This window comes from Bombus pascuorum, chromosome 3 (assembly GCF_905332965.1).
Source record: "Bombus pascuorum chromosome 3, iyBomPasc1.1, whole genome shotgun sequence".
In the NCBI taxonomy this organism is placed as follows: domain Eukaryota; kingdom Metazoa; phylum Arthropoda; class Insecta; order Hymenoptera; family Apidae; genus Bombus; species Bombus pascuorum.
In genome coordinates this window covers 9,623,458-9,646,852 of record NC_083490.1, presented here as the reverse complement: position 1 = coordinate 9,646,852, position 23,395 = coordinate 9,623,458, and the positions used below count along the sequence as shown (strand labels likewise).

General features: G+C 29.8%; 3 protein-coding genes across 3 annotated transcripts in view; 2 read left to right on the top strand and 1 right to left on the bottom strand.

The window, feature by feature from the left end:
- Positions 1-8,292: 8,292 nt before the first annotated feature.
- On the bottom strand, positions 8,293-13,669 carry LOC132905652 (uracil phosphoribosyltransferase homolog). The gene is made up of 7 exons (XM_060957160.1): positions 13,432-13,669; positions 13,234-13,276; positions 12,642-12,791; positions 12,440-12,584; positions 12,227-12,357; positions 11,863-11,926; positions 8,293-8,538 (listed from the first exon to the last, which is right to left on the bottom strand). The coding sequence occupies exons 1-7, from the start codon at positions 13,566-13,568 to the stop codon at positions 8,483-8,485; spliced, it is 726 nt and encodes a 241-aa protein (XP_060813143.1). The 5' UTR covers positions 13,569-13,669; the 3' UTR covers positions 8,293-8,482.
- A 672-nt stretch (positions 13,670-14,341) lies between these two features.
- Positions 14,342-18,988, top strand: LOC132905034 (ATP-dependent DNA/RNA helicase DHX36). Its single transcript, XM_060955952.1, has 14 exons — positions 14,342-14,542; positions 14,850-15,416; positions 15,555-15,744; positions 15,816-15,990; positions 16,063-16,211; positions 16,290-16,422; positions 16,499-16,694; positions 16,779-17,043; positions 17,132-17,424; positions 17,531-17,957; positions 18,032-18,240; positions 18,354-18,436; positions 18,513-18,604; positions 18,681-18,988. The coding sequence occupies exons 1-14, from the start codon at positions 14,485-14,487 to the stop codon at positions 18,775-18,777; spliced, it is 2,934 nt and encodes a 977-aa protein (XP_060811935.1). The 5' UTR covers positions 14,342-14,484; the 3' UTR covers positions 18,778-18,988.
- Positions 18,989-19,808: 820 nt separating this feature from the next.
- Positions 19,809-23,395, top strand: part of LOC132905037 (uncharacterized) — a 269,837-nt gene continuing 266,250 nt past the window's right edge. Inside the window, exon 1 of the mRNA XM_060955955.1 lies at positions 19,809-20,751. The gene's annotated coding sequence lies outside the window, so the exon portion shown is untranslated. The remainder of the gene's footprint in view (positions 20,752-23,395) is intronic.

Below are 23,395 nucleotides of genomic sequence, written 5' to 3'. Positions count from 1 at the left end.
ATGTTATATACTAATACGTAATAACGTATAACGTTGTATACTATTACGTAATGACGTATAACGCTATATACTATTACGGACTAACGTGTAACGTTATATAGTATTACGTACTAACGTATAACGTTATACACTATTACGTAAAGACGTATAACGTTATATACTAATACGTAATAACGAATAACGTTATATACTATTACGTACTAACGTATAACGTTATATATTATTACGTAATGACGTATAACGCTATATACTATTACGTACTAACGTATAACGTTATAAACTAATACGTACTAACGAATAACGTTATATACTATTACGTACTAACGTATAATGTTATAAACTAATACGTAATGACGTATAACGTTATAAACTAATACGTAATGACGAATAACGTTATGTACTATTACGTACTAACGTAAAACGTTATAAACTAATACGTACTAACGTATAACGTTATTGAGTATTACCTTATAGCGTATAATGTTATATACCATTACGTACTAACGTATAACGTTATATACTATTACGTACTAACGTATAACGTTATATACTATTACGTACTAACGTATAATGTTATATAATATTACGTACTAACGTATAACGTTATATACTAATACGTAATGACGTATAACGTTATAAACTAATACGTAATGACGAATAACGTTATGTACTATTACGTACTAACGTATAACGTTATAAACTAGTACGTACTAACGTATAACGTTATTGAGTATTACCTTATAGCGTATAACGTTATATACTAATAAGTAATAACGTAAAACGTTATATACTATTACGTAATAACGTATAACGTTATATACTATTACGTAATGACGTATAACGTTATACACTATTACGTAAAGACGTATAACGTTATAAACTAATACGTAATGACGAGTAACGTTATATACTATTACGTACTAACGTATAACGTTATAAACTAATACGTACTAACGTATAACGTTGTATACTATTACGTACTAACGTATAACGTTATATACTAATACGTAATAACGTATAACGTTGTATACTATTACGTACTAACGTATAACGTTATATACTATTACGTAATGACGTATAACGTTATATACTAATACGTAGTGACGTATGTCGTTATATACTATTACGTACTAACGTATAACGTTATATACTATTACGTAATGACGTATAACGCTATATACTATTACGTACTAACGTATAACGTTATAAACTAATACGTAATGACGAATAACGTTATATACTATTACGTACTAACGTATAACGTTATAAACTAATACGTAATGACGTATAACGTTATAAACTAATAAGTAATGACGAGTAACGTTATATACTATTACGTACTAACGTATAACGTTATAAACTAATACGTACTAACGTATAACGTTGTATACTATTACGTACTAACGTATAACGTTATATACTAATACGTAATAACGTATAACGTTGTATACTATTACGTACTAACGTATAACGTTATATACTATTACGTAATGACGTATAACGCTATATACTATTACGTACTAACGTATAACGTTATAAACTAATACGTAATGACGAATAACGTTATATACTATTACGTACTAACGTATAACGTTATATACTATTACGCAATGACGGATAACGTTATATACTATTACGCACTAACGTATAACGTTATAAACTAATACGAACTAACGTATAACGTTATAGACTATTACGTGCTATCGTATAAGGTTATATACTATTTCGTGCTAACGTGTAACGTTATATACTATTACGTAATGACGTATAACGCTATATACTATTACGTACTAACGTGTAACGTTATATAGTATTACGTACTAACGTATAACGTTACACACTATTACGTAAAGACGTATAACGTTATATACTAATACGTAATAACGTATAACGTTATAAACTAATACGTAATGACGAATAACGTTATATACTATTACGTACTAACGTATAACGTTATACGTTAGTACGTAATGACGTATAACGTTATAAACTAATACGTAATGACGAGTAACGTTATATACTATTACGTACTAACGTATAACGTTATAAACTAATACGTACTAACGTATAACGTTATACACCATTACGTAAAGACGTATAACGTTATACGTTAGTACGTAATAACGTATAACGTTGTATACTATTACGTACTAACGTATAACGTTATATACTATTACGTAATGACGTATAACGCTATATACTATTACGTACTAACGTATAACGTTATAAACTAATACGTAATGACGAATAACGTTATATAGTATTACGTACTAACGTATAACGTTATATACTATTACGTAAAGACGTATAACGTTATATACTAATACGTAATAACGTACAACGTTATATCGTATTACGTGCTAACGTATAACGTTATATACTTTTACGTATTAACGTGTAACGTTATAAACTAATACGTACTAACGTATAACGTTATATACTATTACGTGCTAACGTATAACGTTATATACTATTTCGTGCTAACGTGTAACGTTATATACTATTACGTAATGACGTATAACGCTATATACTATTACGTACTAACGTATAACGTTATAAACTAATACGTAATAACGTATAACGTTATATACTATTACGTACTAACGTATAACGTTATAAACTAATACGTACTAACGTATAACGTTATACACCATTACGTAAAGACGTATAACGTTATATGCTAATACGTAATAACGTATAACGTTATATACTATTACGTACTAACGTATAACGTTATATATTATTACGTAATGATGTATAACGCTATATACTATTACGTACTAACGTATAACGTTATATACTAATAAGTAATAACGTAAAACGTTATATACTATTACGTAATAACGTATAACGTTATATACTATTACGTAATGACGTATAACGTTATACACTATTACGTAAAGACGTATAACGTTATATACTAATTCGTAATAACGTATAACGTTGTATACTATTACGTACTAACGTATAACGTTATATACTATTACGTAATGACGTATAACGTTATATACTAATACGTAGTGACGTATATCGTTATATACTATTAGGTAATGACGTATAACGCTATATACTATTACGTACTAACGTATAACGTTATAAACTAATACGTAATGACGAATAACGTTATATACTATTACGTACTAACGTATAACGTTATATACTATTACGCAATGACGTATAACGTTATATACTATTACGCACTAACGTATAACGTTATAAACTAATACGTACTAACGTATAACGTTATATATTATTACGTGCTAACGTATAACGTTATATACTATTTCGTGCTAACGTGTAACGTTATATACTATTACGTAAAGACGTATAACGTTATATACTAATACGTAATAACGTACAACGTTATATCGTATTACGTGCTAACGTATAACGTTATATACTATTACGTACTAACGTGTAACGTTATAAACTAATACGTAATGACGTATAACGTTATATAGTATTACGTACTAACGTATAACGTTATACACTATTACGTAATGACGTATAACGTTATAAACTAATACGTAATGACGAATAACGTTATGTACTATTACGTACTAACGTATAACGTTATATACTATTATGTGCTAACGTATAACGTTATATACTATTACGTAATGACGTATAACGTTATACACTATTACGTAAAGACGTATAACGTTATATACTAATACGTAATAACGTATAACGTTATATACTATTACGTACTAACGTATAACGTTATATATTATTACGTAATGACGTATAACGCTATATACTATTACGTACTAACGTATAACGTTATATACTATTACGTACTAACGTATAATGTTATATACTATTACGTACTAACGTATAACGTTATATACTAATACGTAATGACGTATAACGTTATAAACTAATACGTAATGACGAATAACGTTATGTACTATTACGTACTAACGTATAACGTTATATACTATTATGTGCTAACGTATAACGTTATATACTATTACGTAATGACGTATAACGTTATACACTATTACGTAAAGATGTATAACGTTATATACTAATACGTAATAACGTATAACGTTATATACTATTACGTACTAACGTATAACGTTATATATTATTACGTAATGACGTATAACGCTATATACTATTACGTACTAACGTATAACGTTATAAACTAATACGTAATGACGAATAACGTTATATACTATTACGTACTAACGTATAACGTTATATACTATTACGCAATGACGTATAACGTTATATACTATTACGCAAGGACGTATAACGCTATATACTATTACGTACTAACGTATAACGTTATAAACTATTACGCAATGACGTATAACGTTATATACTATTACGCAATGACGTAAAACGCTATATACTATTACGTACTAACGTATAACGTTATAAACTAATACGTAATAACGTATAACGTTATAAACTAATACGTACTAACGAATAACGTTATATACTATTACGTACTAACGTATAATGTTATAAACTAATACGTAATGACGTATAACGTTATAAACTAATACGTAATGACGAATAACGTTATGTACTATTACGTACTAACGTATAACGTTATAAACTAATACGTACTAACGTATAACGTTATTGAGTATTACCTTTCAGCGTATAACGTTATATACTAATACGTAATAACGTAAAACGTTATATACTATTACGTAATAACGTATAACGTTAAATACTATTACGTAATGACGTATAACGTTATACACTATTACGTAAAGACGTATAACGTTATATACTAATACGTAATAACGTATAACGTTGTATACTATTACGTACTAACGTATATCGTTACATACTATTACGCAATGACGTATAACGTTATATACTATTACGCACTAACGTATAACGTTATAAACTAATACGTACTAACGTATAACGTTATATACTATTACGTGCTAACGTATAACGTTATATACTATTTCGTGCTAACGTGTAACGTTATATACTATTACGTAATGACGTATAACGTTATAAACTAATACGTAATGACGAGTAACGTTATATACTATTACGTACTAACGTATAACGTTTTAAACTAATACGTACTAACGTATTACGTTATAAACTAATACGTACTAATGTGTAACGTTATATAGTATTACCTGTTGACGTATAACGTTGTATACTATTACGTAATAACGTGTAACGTAATATAGTATTACCTGATGACGTATAACGTTATATACTATTACGTACTAACGTATAACGTTATATACTATTACGCAATGACGTATAACGTTATATACTATTACGCAATGACGTATAACGCTATATACTATTACGTACTAAAGTATAACGTTATAAACTAATACGTAATGACGAATAACGTTATATACTATTACGTACTAACGTATAACGTTATAAACTAATACGTAATGACGTATAACGTTATAAACTAATACGTAATGACGAGTAACGTTAAATACTATTACGTACTAACGTATAACGTTATAAACTAATACGTACTAACGTATAACGTTATACACCATTACGTAAAGACGTATAACGTTATATACTAATACGTAATAACGTATAACGTTGTATACTATTACGTACTAACGTATAACGTTATATACTATTACGTAATGACGTATAACGCTATATACTATTACGTACTAACGTAGAACGTTATATACTATTACGCAAGGACGTATAACGCTATATACTATTACGTACTAACGTATAACGTTATAAACTATTACGCAATGACGTATAACGTTATATACTATTACGCAATGACGTAAAACGCTATATACTATTACGTACTAACGTATAACGTTATAAACTAATACGTAATAACGTATAACGTTATAAACTAATACGTACTAACGAATAACGTTATATACTATTACGTACTAACGTATAATGTTATAAACTAATACGTAATGACGTATAACGTTATAAACTAATACGTAATGACGAATAACGTTATGTACTATTACGTACTAACGTATAACGTTATAAACTAATACGTACTAACGTATAACGTTATTGAGTATTACCTTTCAGCGTATAACGTTATATACTAATACGTAATAACGTAAAACGTTATATACTATTACGTAATAACGTATAACGTTAAATACTATTACGTACTAACGTATAACGTTATACACTATTACGTAAAGCGAATAACGTTATATACTAATACGCAATAACGTATTACGTTATATCGTATTACAAGCTAACGTACAGTGCTGGACAAAAGTATTGGCACAGCAAGATTGTTATGATACAAATGCTTATAACTATTAAACAAATTGATTTAAACAAAAAACTTTTTGACGTATTTATTTATTATCTATCCTAGTTTATTACATAACAAGAGCAACAATATAAATAAAATAATACGCAAAATAATAACAAAAATATATTTTTTGAACATTTTATGGGTGGACAAAGGTATTGGCACAGTAGAATATTTACGCTTATAACTAATTAGATAATAAACTTCTAATATTTTGTTGGCAGTCCTTTTCTTTTAAGGACTTCCTTTAATCTTCTTAATTATAACACTCGATCAGTGAAACTGGAGACTTCAGTTATTAAACAACAAAAAACCAAGAAAGAGTAATAATGTCTAGAAAAACGAAAGAAACCACAATTGAAGAAAGAAAAATAATATTAAATTTATATAAGATGAATAAATCTTACAACGAAATTGCACAAATCATAAACAGAAGTCGTTTTACTGTGCGTTCAGTCATAAAACGCTTTAAAAGTGAAGAAAATCTAGAGAATCAAATTAGGAGTGGTCGCCCTTCTAAGGTAACAATTCGAGAAAAAAGGAAAATCGTAAATATTGTAAAGAAGGATCCAAAAACTAATTCGACTGAAATTGCTTCGATGTTAAAAGCTGAGTGTGAAAAAGAAGTAAGTACCAAAACTGTACGTAGGGTATTGAAGGATGCCGGTTATTCTGCCCGTGCAGCACGAAGAAAGCCCTACATCAGTAAAATAAACCAAAAGAAAAGAGTGGAATTCGCGAAAGAGTTTGTTACGAAAGATACTGATTTTTGGGAAAAGATCATGTTTTCAGATGAAAGTAAGTTTAATATTTTTAAATCTGACGGCAGAATATTAGTATGGCGAAAACCCAACACAGAGATGGACGAACTGAATCTGCAAGCCACCATGAAACATGGGGGTGGTGGTTTAATGGTGTGGGGATGTATGGCATCATCGGGTGTAGGAGAACTTATATTCATTGATGAGATAATGGATAAATATGTATATTTAAATATACTCAAGCAAAATCTTTTGAAAAGTACTCAAAAATTAAACCTCCCCAGGGATTTCTATTTTCAGCAGGATCGAGATCCTAAACATATGGCGTATATTGTTCGTCAGTGGATAATATATAATACTGCCCACACATTAAACACACCACCTCAAAGTCCCGATATGAATCCCATTGAGCACGTGTGGAACGAATTGGAAAAAAGAATTAGGAAACATAATATCACAAGCAAGTCTGAACTGAAGAAAGTTCTTCTGCAGGAATGGAGCAATATTGTACCTGAATTCACTAAAAAATTAGTCCACTCGATGCCCAGAAGATTAAAGGAAGTCCTTAAAAGAAAAGGACTGCCAACAAAATATTAGAAGTTTATTATGTAATTAGTTATAAGCGTAAATATTCTACTGTGCCAATACTTTTGTCCACCCATAAAATGTTCAAAAAATATATTTTTGTTATTATTTTGCGTATTATTTTATTTATATTGTTGCTCTTGTTATGTAATAAACTAGGATAGATAATAAATAAATACGTCAAAAAGTTTTTTGTTTAAATCAATTTGTTTAATAGTTATAAGCATTTGTATCATAACAATCTTGCTGTGCCAATACTTTTGTCCAGCACTGTATACTACTACGTACAAACGTATAACGTTATATACTATTACGTACTAACGTATTACGTTATGTACTATTACGTACTAACGTATAACGTTATATACTATTACGTACTAACGTGTAACGTTATATAGTATTACCTGATGACGTATAACGGTATATACTATTACGTAATAACGTGTAACGTTATGTACTATTACGTACTAACGTATAACGTTATACACTATTTGTAAAGACGTATAACGTTATATTCTAATACGTAATGACGTATAACGTTATATACTAATACGTAATAACGTATAACGTTATATACTATTACGTACTAACGTATTACGTTATTAATAATGAATAAACGACTAACATTAACGTTAATAAATACGAAAATAAAACATTAGTATATAGAAAGCAAGTTTGTTCAAGTTTAATAGATAAATTAGCTATTTTTATGTAATAAACTGACTACAGAAATATTTTAAACGTATGGCATAATTACATTAAAAAAATATATTCCTTAACTTTTTGGTAATTATTTTCAATTGAAATTTGTTAAAAAATGAAATTAAACTCTAACATCTGCATAACGTGTGTGTATATTCGTAACACAAATTCTTCAAATATCTTTCCCTTGTATGTTTGTAGTCTCCCCTACGACGAAACGAGAACATCCTGGAAACAATAATTGTCGTGTTTTTGAAGTTTTTATGAAGATCATCTACAAGATAACTGTATACAATGAATAAAATTTTATACACATAAATTGTTGAAAAATATTAAAAATAATATTTAAACAAGTACAAAGTTTTTCAACTAAATCAAATTCTTTTTAAATATTTAGTAATAGGAAGGAATACTTCAGCTATAGAAAGATATCACTTTATTTAAAATAAAAGGCAATGTACCTTAAAACATTTGCTTTTGAAGTATGTCTTTGTATTCACAAACGAATAAAAAAATAAATCACGTTTCACTTTTGTAAAGTTTTGTTTATTTTAAATTGTTTATGTTAGGTAATTAGTACTTGCTGTGAAATTTTATTCATATTTCTCAAGATATACATATTATACAATATTTTCACTAATATAAATTTATTGAAAATGCTATAAACATCGAAAATTACTCTGTGGTAACTTACAGTATAACAGGTGTACAAGTATTGTTCGTAATAACAGACATCTGTGTACACTCAAATGATATAATATAATGCACATATGGTTCTTTAAATCACAGCTCTAGATACTGTAATGCAGCTCTTTTTATAGGCACGTTTCAAGGTAAATTGTTTTTTGAAGGGTCTATAGACTTTCAGAGTTTAAATCTTGTATGTTTCATAATAGAAAAAAAGAGCAAAAAAGAAAAAAAAGAAAATAAAAAGAATGAAATCAGTAAAGAAAAGTTATAAAAGATAATATATAATAATTATACTTTTAAAAAAGATTATTACATGTAAAAGCTGCATCATCAATTCTAGATACCATTCAACAGTCACACAAAAAATCTGATTAATATGATAATGATATAGGTAGTGATAAGCTTCATAAATTTACATTTTTTAAATTTTCCATAGTTAGAAAATTTGTATGTACTTTAGTAATACATAATAATTATAAAAATGATTCTTCATTTTATAACAAATGATTTTAATTTTGTATATGTGACTATATGTGACTATTTATGAAAAATGAAATCACATATTAGTTTCGGTAAGTAACATTGTCATACATCATTTTGGTGTATGTTTTTAAAAACTTATGTTTAGTACTATGTTGAATATTATGTTAATATTTGTACTTATTCACGCACTATTAGCATGTATTGAAACAAAATTGAACTCAACAGTTGACACTATTATAATGATAATTAGGACAAAATCGAATTACTAATGCCAAACATATTGTTGATGTAAAATATCATGTTTCGCTATGCAGATATTAAATGTTCTTATATCATTAATTTCATTATAATGATCCACGTTTACAATAAAATATATATCTATCTTGATATACAATACTATTTATATACAAATTGAAGAACAAGATGTTTAAATAATAAATAAATAATATTACTTAAATACATCTTGCAATACTTATTAAATTCAATTTAAGACGTGTACTTAAAAACAAAGTATTTCTATAATTTCCTTATTTATTAATTATATAATTGCTTTAACGAAAAATTTATCCCAAAACAATTATCTAAATCTGTAGAGTGACTATCACATTATTATGCAAATTGTATTTTTAATTATTAAGTAAAAATTTTGTTTTATCATTCAGATAATGAAACATTCTGCATTATTTTATATTTTTTTGCTACAATTATATGAAGCTATTGAAAATTATCAAATAACTTATGTCGTATACAAAATTTCCATTATTATAGTTCACATTATAAATTAATATCATTTTTATAAATTTTATAAGTTACTATTTATAGTAACATGAAAAAACTGTGAGAAAATCAATATTCTTTTATATAGCATTTGAAAAAACTTTATATATTGTTACTCTGTAACAAAATCATACTTTGTTTGTGAAATTCACAAAATATTGGCCTAAAATATACTTTAAAAAATTAACTTTTTGTTGCTATTAAAATTGTAACAATCACTGAACTATAATTTTAATAAATAATTACATAAAAGATATATTTGATTACACTTTGCGCATCACATAACGCATGTTTTACTATGGGATTACTTGTTCTGTTGAAGTTCATAGTTCACAGTATATAGAGCAAAAAATAGAAAAAAGATTGTAATTGTTATATTATGCAGAAAAAATCAATCAATTTATATATGATTGATTTATCTTAATTAAATAATAATAAAACATATTACTTACAACTATACATTAAGAACAGAAAATCAATCTACAGAAGGTTCACATGATTTCTTAAATACAAATATAAATACATAGTTTTTAAAGTATATACTCTGAATACATGAGAACAAAATACATACATATCTGCATACATTCACTCAGGTATTAGTTGAAGAATAAACATAAAGCGTTCTCTTACGTTTTTTATACAGTATATCGGGAATATTGATTTAATAAACAAAGAGGTTTTTTTATTATTGAAGATTATGAATATAAATCGCAAATTGAGAACCATACGTGAAAAGTGTCTCTAAAGTACCACACCTTTAAAATCTATATTTATACATTCTGCAATACCATAAAAATTAATTTGTAAAACATACATAAGATAATAAACAAGATAAATGCTTTTACAAAACTTGAAGTAATTACATAATACAGCATTGCAAACGCTATGTAAAATTTTCAATACTTTTTAAGAAACACTTTTCTTCTACATATAACTTGTACTATATTGATTTTTTCTGTTTAAGTATATTAATAAAATTTTATATATATGCTATTTAAGCGTAATAATAGATATCAATACTGAACATTATTAAATAATAAGGTTAGTTATAAGTAATAGTCAAAGCATTTTCTTTGACTATTTTAATAAGTAACTGAAACATTGTGCAAAATTATACATTTTTACTATGTGCAATTTTAACAATTGCATGGAGATTTTTTGCACTAAAACTTATGTAATAACCATGTTTAATGAATTTTCATCTTTTTTATGTATAAATATTTAAATAAAAAGTTAAGAAACTATTTGCAAGTCAGAAATGTAATGATAACAGAACATGAAAAATGATGTTGCTATTTTAAATATGTACTTCTTGCATGATGATGAATTATGTATTATGATTACACAATTGATCACACTGTTTGATATTTCCTTGCAATAAATCAAAAATAACTTACAAAAGTTAGCAGTGGTAATGCTATAAACAAAATATTAATATCTTTTTTCCTGTAGGAATCCTGTATTATGCTTTATGATTATACTTTAGAGAAACATGTTACCTTCTGCACCTGATTTTCTATCAATTCATCTATTATAGATACTAACTTATGATAATATGCTAATATGCTAATAATATGCTAATAAAATATAATTAATCCGTACCAAAGTATTTCTGTCCAAAATGATTTGGAGCAATGCTATGAATCTCTGATGTTAAAATCTTCATCTGTAAAAGAAAATTTATTTTCATTCAAACAATTAAGATATGTTTACAATATAAAAATAGTTCAAAATAACTTAATTAATATGTTCAGTAAAGAATGTCTTAAGGTAGTTTACCTTTTTAAAAGCTGTTAAAAAGTTAATTTTGTTATCAAGCTCATGATTTTAGGATCGGCAACTAATCTGCCTTTTGGGCTTAAAGTGAACTTAAAGAAAGTTTAAAGCCTAATGAAATTATCTTATGATTTGTTTAGAAACAGAAAGCGTCCAATAAGAAATTATTATAATCAGAAAGTGTACGCACCTGAGGGAAGGCAGTGACTAGAGACTTAGCTGCAATTGGTGTACAAAATAAATTTGATAAAATTATATTTTCTTCAATTACATTATGTTCTTTTAGGACAGCAATTGCTTTTATCACAGTATTCCCAGTACCTTTCATTTAAAATAAATCATTGGTTATACAATATTGTACACAAAAAAACTTACATGTATGATTTAAAGCTGTTACACTTACTCATTATTGGATACATAAGTAAGACTTTCCTTTCAGATATATCATCTGGAAACTTTGCATAAACTACTTTGGCTTCATGAGTGTCTGCATCACTTTCAACTAATATTTTCCCAATTCTTATACTACGACAACAGTCTCTTAAGCCCTGAAAATGCATTATAATTAATATGCTTTTAAAAATCCATTTATTAATAAAATATACCTGTTCCATGGCTTCTCCACTTCTTACAATAGACACTCCACAATTTCCTTTCTGATACTTCAAACCATTATATTTGGCACCAGTTGGTGTAGTTACCACACATTTGGAGAAAGGTAATTGATTTAAACTTTCTTCTATCACTAGTCTTATCTAGAAATGTTTAATTTGCTATGTACATAATTCACAACTTATCATAGATATGTAAGTCATAAAATAAAAAATACTATTACCATAAAAATATCGATTTGATACAATTCAATTACTTGTAAAAATTCTACAGAAAAAATATCAAATTAATATCATCTCTAATTACAGGAAATATAAAAATAGATTTCATTAGATAGAATTAACTATATTTTTCGGTGAAAGCATAAAAACACGATGCGTACAGTGGGAGAATGGCCACGTCTGACGAAACGATTTGTTCTCGAAAAAGGGACCAATATTATTTAATTTCTACTCGTTATGAAACATATGTTCCACTCACGATGCATGCAGTTTTAGTCATAAGTGTTTAAAACAAATAAATATTACCTCGAAAATACATGACAATGCGTCAGAACATATAATTAAATAGAAAAACAAGACTCACCAGACGGTCGGCGTAGAACTTGAAATCGCTCCTCGTGGTGTTTCTGTAAACGGATATGCATTGTGTCCATTAAATTGTTTAATTGGAGGCAAACGACACAATGACACAATGCGCCGGCATCATGCCGGCATTTTAAAGCTAAAAAAAAATACTTGTATACGTCGATACATGAATCATTTTCGCCGTCGATTTACTTACTTGTCTCGCAATATAGTCTGCAGTTCCTTCACTTGATTATTGCATGGTAGGATTTTTAAGTTCGGCCCGTAAACATCAGCGATATCGTTGCTTTCGTTTAATTTCTTTGGAATCGGTGTTACCTCCGTGCTACCCATGCTGATTTCTTGTATGCATGTACTAACTTCGTACAATCAGGTACTATACTAAGTACTATGCGTAGCACTAGATACTACTATATTATGTAGACATGAGAAGATGGGTAGGCAAAGGAATGTGGGTCTGATTGGTTATTTCTTGTAGATCCAATGCAATCATAAAGATACACAATTGTATTGGTCAAAAGTGTTATATATATAGATACGATAATGTAATAACGCGTGATGGTAAGCTGGGTGATAAATACTGATATGTATATTTAGTATACGTCATAATATGTATACATACTAAACATGTACATATCAATAGCGATAAACAGCAGTGCCTCCTCTGTTTTTATGCCAACCCGCTGCGCAACTTTTCATGTCTTTACAGATTAGTGTAGGTACTTGTCTAGATGTTGAATAAACGATGTTCATAGTATATTGGAGCAAAAAAATCCGGCAGACCAGCCATTAACGTGTTAACTGGAGTATCTATTGAAGATTTTATATTGCGATGAAATAATAATAATAGTAAAAAAATCTGACATTCAATTTATTTCCCAACATTTTTTCCTACATTTATTTTATTTAAATATAATTTTATGTTACCTCAATTTTGTTTACTATCAGATCTTGGCAAAAATAGAATAATTTCTATTTAATCTTTTAAGAATAATTTTTGTGTGTTAAGCTAATTATGTATTGAGATATAAATTAACAGAGGATATTCTTTGAAATTAATAAATACACAGGCTAAATGTTGATTGGATGAAGCGTGCACCAATCAACCAGCTTTAAAGTTGCTTTTAGTGAAAATTGAGGATATAGTGTTTCTAGATGGAGCGGCGAATTTGTCAATATTTAAGTAGTTAAAAAAGAATGTGTAACAAACAAGTAACATTAATGATTTCATACGATTAGTCAAAAAAGAATGTCCCATCCTTACGGACTATTTTCAGCACAAAGAATGTATTCGAGACGTAGACATGGTAAATAAAATTATTTTGAAGATATGACAATATAGTTATATTTGTGCAATTACTTTATTTTTTGGAATTGTATTCCATATATTGTATAATTTCATTTAAAGTTAAAAAATTGATAATATACAGCATCTTATATGTATAACATATCTAATTATTGGTCCGAGGATTGATGACGAGGTTAGATTTTTGAGAGGTTAGATTTTTTTAGTTTGACACATACAAATAAGATGTTACAATTAAATGTAATAATTTTCTGTAGTTTTTAATAGGATTTTATATTCACTGCATTTTATGTTTAATTAATATTTAGGAGACAGAGGTGAAAGTTCTCAGTCAGGAGGGTCACATTTTGAACGTGATAGCCGTGGACGAGGCAGAGGAGGAGGACATCCACCTTGGTTGAGAGGCAAAGAAATAGGGCTTTATTATAGAGATAAGGCCAAAGAAAAGACCAAGAAAAAGGAAACTCGAGTTATTAAGTTACCTGGACATCTTCAAGAAAAAATTGAACACGTGTTAGACAATTCTAAAGGATATTATGAAAAATTATATAACAATGCATACACTGAAGATACGTATGGTGTGTTAGAAGATAAATATGTGCACATTCGTGACTCCCAATTTAAAAGAAAATTTATGAACATGGTATCTGGTAATATGCAAGAAAATCTTGCTAGAGCTTTGCTGGTTAAATCAAAATTAGAAAAAGATATTGCAGTAGATAAAAAATTATTAAATGAATATAGGTCAATGCAATCAACGCAGGAGTATGAAAACATGAAACAATTTAGATTAAAATTACCATCATATCATAAAAGATCAAGAATATTAGATTTGATTAAGGAAAATCAAGTTATTGTAATAAGTGGAGAAACTGGTAAATTTTTTGTATTTCATTGCAGAGTTTATATTAATAATACAATTGATTTTATATAATGCAAGATTGCTAATATAACATATTCACAAGTTTTTTTGAATAGTTATTAGATACAGTTATTATACAGATGCATTTCAGGTTGTGGAAAAACAACACAAGTTGCTCAGTATATATTGGATGACCAACTAGAACAAGAAAATGGTAGCACTGTGCGAATTATATGCACTCAACCTAGGAGGATATCAGCTATATCCGTTGCTGAAAGAGTTGCAGCTGAGAGAGCAGAGAGGCTTGGTAAATCCGTTGGTTTTCAAATCCGGCTTGAAAAGTATGTTATTTTTTATTTCTTCTGTTAATTCAACTAAAGGTTTGATTGTGTTGTTTGTTTTTTATTTGTAGAGTATTACCGAGAGATAGAGGCAGCATAACATTTTGTACTACTGGAATGTTATTGCAATTTATGCAAGGTGATCCAGCCTTAAAAGAATTTTCTCATATTATATTAGATGAAATTCATGAAAGATCTACCGAAAGTGACTTTATCCTTGCTTTACTGAAGCTAATTATCTCTAAAGTATGTTTAATTATATCTAGATTAAATTTAATGATATTAATTCCCGTTATATAAAAAAAATTCATTTTTTAGAGACCGGATTTGAAAGTTATTTTAATGAGTGCAACACTTAACTCTGAAAGATTTTCCAGTTATTATGATGATTGCCCAATGATTCATATTCCTGGCTTTACTTATCCAGTAACAGAATTTTATTTAGAGGACATCCTATCCTTTACAGAGTAAGTTCATATTCGTTAAAAACAATATAGGTAAATAATTGCAGTACAAATAAACTGAACAATACAATTGAATTACAGATATCAATTTCCCGCATCAGCTGCAATACCTCAAGATCATAGAAAACATATCAAAAAATATAAACAAGAACAACGAAAAAGGGATGAGTTTCATGATGTACTATATCCTTATGTACGACAGCTTATAGCTACGGCAAGTATTCTTATTCTATGATTTATTTATACTATATTTATTCTTTCTCTTATTTGTTTCATTTATTGCATTATAGAAGAAATATTCAAAAGAAGTAATTGAACAATTACGGAATCCAAACAGCGAGAAATTGTCTCTTGATCTTATAGAACAATTAATTAGGTACATTTGTAAAACTAAAGATCCTGGAGCTATTTTAGTTTTTCTTCCTGGTATGATGGATATAATAAAACTACATAAAATTATGCTGGAAAATAGACAGTATCCACAAAGTAAGTATATTTGATATAGCGCTTAATATAAAACTCTTATTTTCATCGTAATTTTAGTTTAAACAAATTATTTAATGTTTGTAGATCAATATGTTATTTATCCTCTTCATTCTCGTATGCCAACTGTCGATCAGAAGCTCGTTTTTAGAACACCAGCTGAAGGAGTTCGGAAGATAATAATTGCAACTTCGATAGCCGAAACTTCTATAACTATTGAAGATGTAGTATATGTTATTGATTGCGGAAAAATGAAATTTGGTAAATTTGATCTCCAAAAAAATGTTCAAACTTTGGAACCTGAATGGGTATCGTTAGCTAATGCTAAACAAAGAAGAGGTAGAGCAGGCAGGTAAGACATTCAAAGACAAAATTCTAAAAAAAATTTTATTGTTATTTAAAATATTTATTATAGTAATAGCACGTTATATTCTTTTTAGAGTAAAAGCTGGTGTCTGTTATCATTTGTACTCAAAAGCTAGAGAAATGGCACTAGACCAGTATCCTTTACCTGAAATGTTAAGGACGCGTTTAGAGGAAGTTATTTTACAAATAAAAGTGTTACAATTGGGAAAAGCTAGAACTTTCCTAGCAAGTGTTATGGATCCCCCAAATATGAAAGCTATAGATCTATCTTTGGATTTACTCCGAACTCTCAACGCGTTAGATGACGAAGAACAATTGACTCCTTTGGGTTATCATTTGGCTCAATTACCTCTAGATCCACGAACAGGTACTATTCTTATATATTAAATATAATTTTAGATAATTTATATTTTTATTAATATTTTTTATTAATAAGTCTATATAATAATCATTTTATTATTTATTCTTACTAGGGAAAATGATCATATGGGCATCATTATTTTCGTGCGTAGAACCAGTTTTTGCAATCGCGGCAAGTCTTAGTTTTAAAGATGCTTTTTACTGTCCACTTGGAAAAGAGGAAGACGCACGAAAAAAGAAACTCGAATTAAATATGAATCAATTTAGCGATCATATCGCGTTATCTGAAGCATTAAGAAGATTTGAGATCGCGTATAAAAAAAGTTATGCAAGTTCTTTTTGTAGGGAATATTTCCTCTCTTTCAGTACGCTCAAACTACTTTCTGAAATGAAAACTCAATTTGCTCAACATTTGTATGAAATGAAATTTATGAACTCAGAAAATCCCGCTGACATTAATGCTAACAGGAACTCCAGTAACATAACCTTAGTGAAAGCAGTAGTATGTGCTGCATTATATCCTAATATTGCTATTATAAGGTATGTCTAGTTCCTAGTACAATAACAAGGATAATGAAAGCGGAAATATACCTTAAATTTTATTTTATGTTCAGGAGAGTTACAAAAAATGGAACCAGAGCATGGACTCCAGAAGATGGCAGCGTTACTATACATCCGTCAAGTGTAAATGATAGAGTTAGGGAATATCCCAACCCATTTATTACGTATTTTACAAAGCAACTTTCGACAGCGATATATTTGCATGATACTACATGCATTAGCGCGCCAATTTTATTATTTACTGCTCCAAAAATGTCTATAAGTACGTGCATTCTGTTGCTTTCATAATTTTTAATTGTATATACAATATATATTGTGTATATATAATTTACAATTGTGTATATATTGTGTATATAATACTTTCAATTGTTTCAGGAAAAGAAAGAGGAAACTATTTTATCAACTTAGCAAACAATCAAATGTTTGCTTGCGATTTACAAAGTGCACAACTTATTCAGGTATAAAAATAGATGTATCTGTAAAATAAAATTTGTACTTAATGAATTTGCATAATTATCTATAATTTAATTACAGAAATTACAAGAACAATTCAATAATATGTTAGAGTATAAAATAACACATCCGGGAATAGTATGCTGGAATGGTTTTGAAGGCGATGTATTAAAGTAAGTTTTATGTTTTAATATTTCCTTCATTTCTTATGTATTTCTAAAAAGCGCTAATATCATTTGTTGATCATAGTGCTATCATAGAATTGGTTTCTCAAAAAGACGAGGAATTGGGATTTTCTGATTCTGATATTAAAAATTGTGAGGATGATATACATGATAAAGTTTGAATAGGATCTAATAAACTATGATAATTATGGCTTTGAAGCATAGCGAAATAGCTAGAGGAACTTGGTTTTTTTATTGTCTGAATTAAGTAAACCTCTAAGATATTCTAGTAAAATAATTCCTCCTATAATTTTATCTAATTATAATAAGTAAAAATATATCAAGTTTGTAATATATATTCAGAAAATAAAGTTTTGGAGATAAAACAAAAAATTATCGATCTTGCAATTTTAATTTTCAAATTCACTCGAATCCTACTACATGATTATAATATATTAAACACATCGTTGCACGATTTGAATATAGATGGTATGTCTAACATGTATAGAATTTCATTTATATATATAAATCATAAACTCTCTCTCTCTTCAAAAGGTTAATGATCTGTGGAGAAAATGCAGTAATCAAGAATATTCTATGCATTGTTTTAGTCGACGTAAATTCATTGTGTTTGAGGTCGTATCACAAACACCGTTTCTAAATATTTTTTCATCTACCTCAAATTTTCAGAAATTTAATTCAAATTTCAGTTTCATAAAGAAAGACAAGGAAAGAAACAAAATTAGAGAGACAATTAATTGTGCGTAAGAATACGTATATCTTTCCTAAATACTTTTTCATTGAATTGAAACTTTCAAGAAGTCAATTCAAATGTACAAATCTTCGTAACGAAAAGAAGAAAAAACAAATTAATGAAATTTGCCGAAGATTGAAGTCAAACAAAAAAGATAATCGCTTGGTAACGGAGGTTGACTATTTAAATATGTGCCCATTGTGTCGTCGGCCCATAATCCATAGGAAAAATAGGAAGCATCGTTTAACAAAAAGATTTTGAAATTTCACGAGCAAGCCGCCTCCCCTCCGTTCTAGTTGTACGTTAGCGCGTCGCCGTCGCCAGTAAAAATGAGCCTGGGGTCTGGCACGAGCTGATAGCCACCATGAAGAGAGAAGTAAATAGGGGGAAGAGAAAGAGGAACGAGCGTAAAAGAGGGAGGGTGGATAAGGGGAGGGACGTTCTGGCAATACACGAGCGAGGCACGTAGCGTCCGATTCAGTCTGCATCCGACCGCCGCGAGTGTCGCGTCGTGAAGCTGTGGTCGAACTTCGGGGGGGACACGAGACTCCAATACGAGTCAGAGTCTATACGAGTGCTCATAGTACAACATCGCGATCCCGTATCCTATATCTAAATCGTATACCTATCGGTTATACGTCGTATTCGCTTCTCAACCCTTGAGTCGTGAGTCGTAATACGAGAGAGAAAAGAACTGGTGAAAAATCGTAGTCGCGTGTATTGGTGTTATATAGAGAGGGAGAGAAAGAGAGAGCGGGTCACTGAACGACCGTACGAAGGTAGAAAGAGGGAGAACGAGAAAATAAAAGAGGGACGGAGAGGGATTTTCGTCGCGACGTATACATACGTATATACACGTGCGAAACCGAGGAGAGACGTGAAATACGCGCGTGCGCACCCGCGTATCACACATATACACATATATACGAAAAAGAGGGAGAGAGAGAAATAACGACGACACGGCGCAGGAAGAGGTAAGAGAACCAGTGACACCGGGAGGGTCGGGTGTTCCTCGTGCAAAACCGCCACCGGAATATATGTCGTGAGTGTGCGGCCGAAGATCCGCGGATAGAGGCCGGCCGATAGTGCGTTCCGGGGTTTAAGAAGGGAAAAAAAGGCGAAGACTCTCTCGGTTGAAAAGCAATGCGGGTTCATTGACTGCGTGCCGCGCAATGGCCGCATGTTCGTGGCCGATGCACAGTGCATGTGTGACAGGAGCTACGAGGAGGACGACGCCGAGGACGACGAGGCCGAAGATACCGGCTACGACCAATATCAAACTCGAGACCTACTGAAAGTTCTCCTTCTTCTCCTTCTTCGGGTCCCTACATGATCGAGAAACTCATCTCGATCACAGGCAGCGATAACAGTGAGGAACACTGGAATTTTTCGTGCTTTTTACGTGAGTAGCTTTTATACTACCACCTTCCACAAACTGCATACATATTTAGTTACTGTTCTCTGTTTTTCATTCGTTTTGCTAGAAAGTTGTAAAATCAGGAAACCAATCTCCCGCTGATATTCGAATCTCTATAAACACGTCCGAAATTTCGAGACGAAATGGCATTTTCGAATTCTCAAATATCTTCGATTTATGATTATCGAGATCGGTGGGAATACCAATATTCGGCGAGACGTGCAATGTGCTGCTTTAACACTAGAACTACCGACGATTAAAGTACGAAAATTAGAGATATATAAAATTTTATAAAAAGTCATTCGAATCGGCAGAAATGCAACCATCCATAACGATAAATTTACGAAAAATTAGAAAATGATTATTTTATGCATTTTGGTGGTTCTGGTGTTAAGAATACTAATTCTCAAGAGGTTGCAATGCATTATAGTAACAGCATTAAATTTACCTAATTTTATCGCTGCTTTTACGGTATTTGATAATTGAGGAATTCAAATAGTACTAAATTTTATATTAGATACAGATTTAAACGTTGTAAGTGCTAGAATTTGTTTTAGCTTTTTGGGGTTATGGCAAAGTACAGTTAAAATTGTTAGCGGTATTATCTTGAACCAATACATTTCTTGTTTATATTGAAAATCTGCACTTCTGCCACTTACATCATTTACCATTTCAACTGTTCAATTTTCCCTTTCGCGTTGCGCGAGTACTCGTTTTAAATGTGAGTTTCAAACGGAGTGAACGTGTTTCGAGAGTATCAAGGGCGTAGGGTCATTCACTGCAACCGGTGTTTTCTCGTTCAAAGGTTGTTCGTACGTCAATGCCCTATTGTAGGAAAATATCTTGATCGGAGAATATCGATATTCTTTTTCGAATATTGCTTCACATGAAATTATTTATCATAATAATTTCACTAGCTGTGCGGACAACAATATATCCCCTCCTCCCAAATTTGTTTATGACATTTAAAAGTCAAATCGAAAATGTACAGTGGCTCAGTAAAGCATTTGAACATTTAGCATAGGAAGTATGTATGTATCATATAAAACGTATTAAAATTTTTTTATTACTGTAATATAATGTAATTGATATAATCATAATAGTCAAGACTTATTATAGCGCTAATAAAATTTCGAAATGTTTCGTATAACACACATAATATACTTATAAAAGGTTTTTACAAGTGTCTGAATATTTTTGTGAGCTACTGTAAGCCAATTTTTTTTTGTGTAAGCTTCAATGAAACCAGATATTTTCTCATTAAAAATTAATTCCTTTACATTCGAGGACGAACAGCCGAAGGACGTGTACGTCATTCTTGCAATGACCTTATCACCAATACGCTGACCTTACCTACCGTAGGTATTATAAACATCGTACTTTCGTAATAACACTTAATCGGGCGGTTTTGTCGCAGTGCAGCCAATCTTCTTTCAAAAAATATCTCTTGTATACCGAAAATTTATAAAACATGTACTGTATCTTATTAAGAAGAATAATAATATAATATTTATGATTTCTTTAAACGATTGATACTGTAGCTCTATTTCGTCGCTTTGTTCGTTAAGTTCACGAACCTTTATAATTTCGTATCTAATCAACGAATGCTAGACTTTGCCACGAGCCGGCAGCATCTTATCTTCCAGCTTGTCGTTTCTATAGCTATGGTTCTTTTCTCGAAATTCGAACGAACTATTTAGACCAAAAATAACCACGAAAAAAATTCGAATATATGCAGGTAATCTAAATATAGAGTTGGTACTCGTTCTTTTTTTCTATATCGAGACAGTTCATTGTTCGCGAGTGCAGAGTAATTTTCATCACCGATGTTCGTTGAATGAACAGTATTATCGGTGTCAATGACAAGAAGGGACGATGTTGGTCCAAAGAATCGCAGACATGTATCTTTAGTGGTGATTATGCGAATTAAGCGTGCATTTGATTTCCTATGCTCGAAAACACCGATTAGGCCGCATGGTTGTACCGTTGAAAGGAACAACTTCGTTTTGGAACAAATCCAACCGGTTGACTTGTGTATTCTAATCAAGTAAATCAGGATAAGTACGTGTTTTTGCCCTGTTCGATTTCGTGGTAATTAACTAGCGTGGAACCGGAAAAATGAAGTTACACACTGGTTGCCGGCCTGACAAACGGCCATTTGCATTGTTTATGTTTCCTTTGTTCGTGCCAAATTAGTTTTTCCCGGTGTATTGTCATTCACCTATTCTTATCTTACGTGTTTGAGCGCACACACCTTTCTCTTTCTATCGCTTCATTCGTAAGCTTAATTATGTGGTAAGTGGCTTGTTCGTGGGTTTTGATATAAGTCTCTTAATGCTACTGGAAACAAATCTGAAACAATGTTTATTTTAATTTACTTATTCATAGCGTCCGCAACAAATAGGTTAGGTGATACCGATGAAGTTTGTTTATGATTCAAGAAATGAATCAATTTATGATATAATAATGTTTCTAATTACTTGTGTGGGGTTTTATAAAAACCAACAAATTCTATAATCATTTCGAATAGAAGCAGTCAATTTTATAATAATTGCTTTTTTATAGTGTAAAAAATAATATTATGGCGGATTCCTTAAAACGTCATTTTTAAATATTGAACTAATTCAAT

What these genes read in the sequence shown, in the direction of transcription:
- LOC132905034 (XM_060955952.1), top strand. Translation starts at nt 14,485, where the DNA reads ATGTCCCATCCTTACGGACTATTTTCAGCACAAAGAATGTATTCGAGA. An exon ending in AAATAGACAGTATCCACAAA is followed by an intron (nt 16,695 to 16,778) that starts GTAAGTATATTT and finishes TAATGTTTGTAG; the next exon opens with ATCAATATGTTATTTATCCT. An exon ending in TTTGAAGGCGATGTATTAAA is followed by an intron (nt 18,605 to 18,680) that starts GTAAGTTTTATG and finishes TGTTGATCATAG; the next exon opens with TGCTATCATAGAATTGGTTT.
- LOC132905652 (XM_060957160.1), bottom strand. Translation starts at nt 13,568, where the DNA reads ATGGGTAGCACGGAGGTAACACCGATTCCAAAGAAATTAAACGAAAGC. An exon ending in CAGACTATATTGCGAGACAA is followed by an intron (nt 13,277 to 13,431) that starts GTAAGTAAATCG and finishes ATCCGTTTACAG; the next exon opens with AAACACCACGAGGAGCGATT. An exon ending in ACTTATGTATCCAATAATGA is followed by an intron (nt 12,358 to 12,439) that starts GTAAGTGTAACA and finishes TTTAAATGAAAG; the next exon opens with GTACTGGGAATACTGTGATA.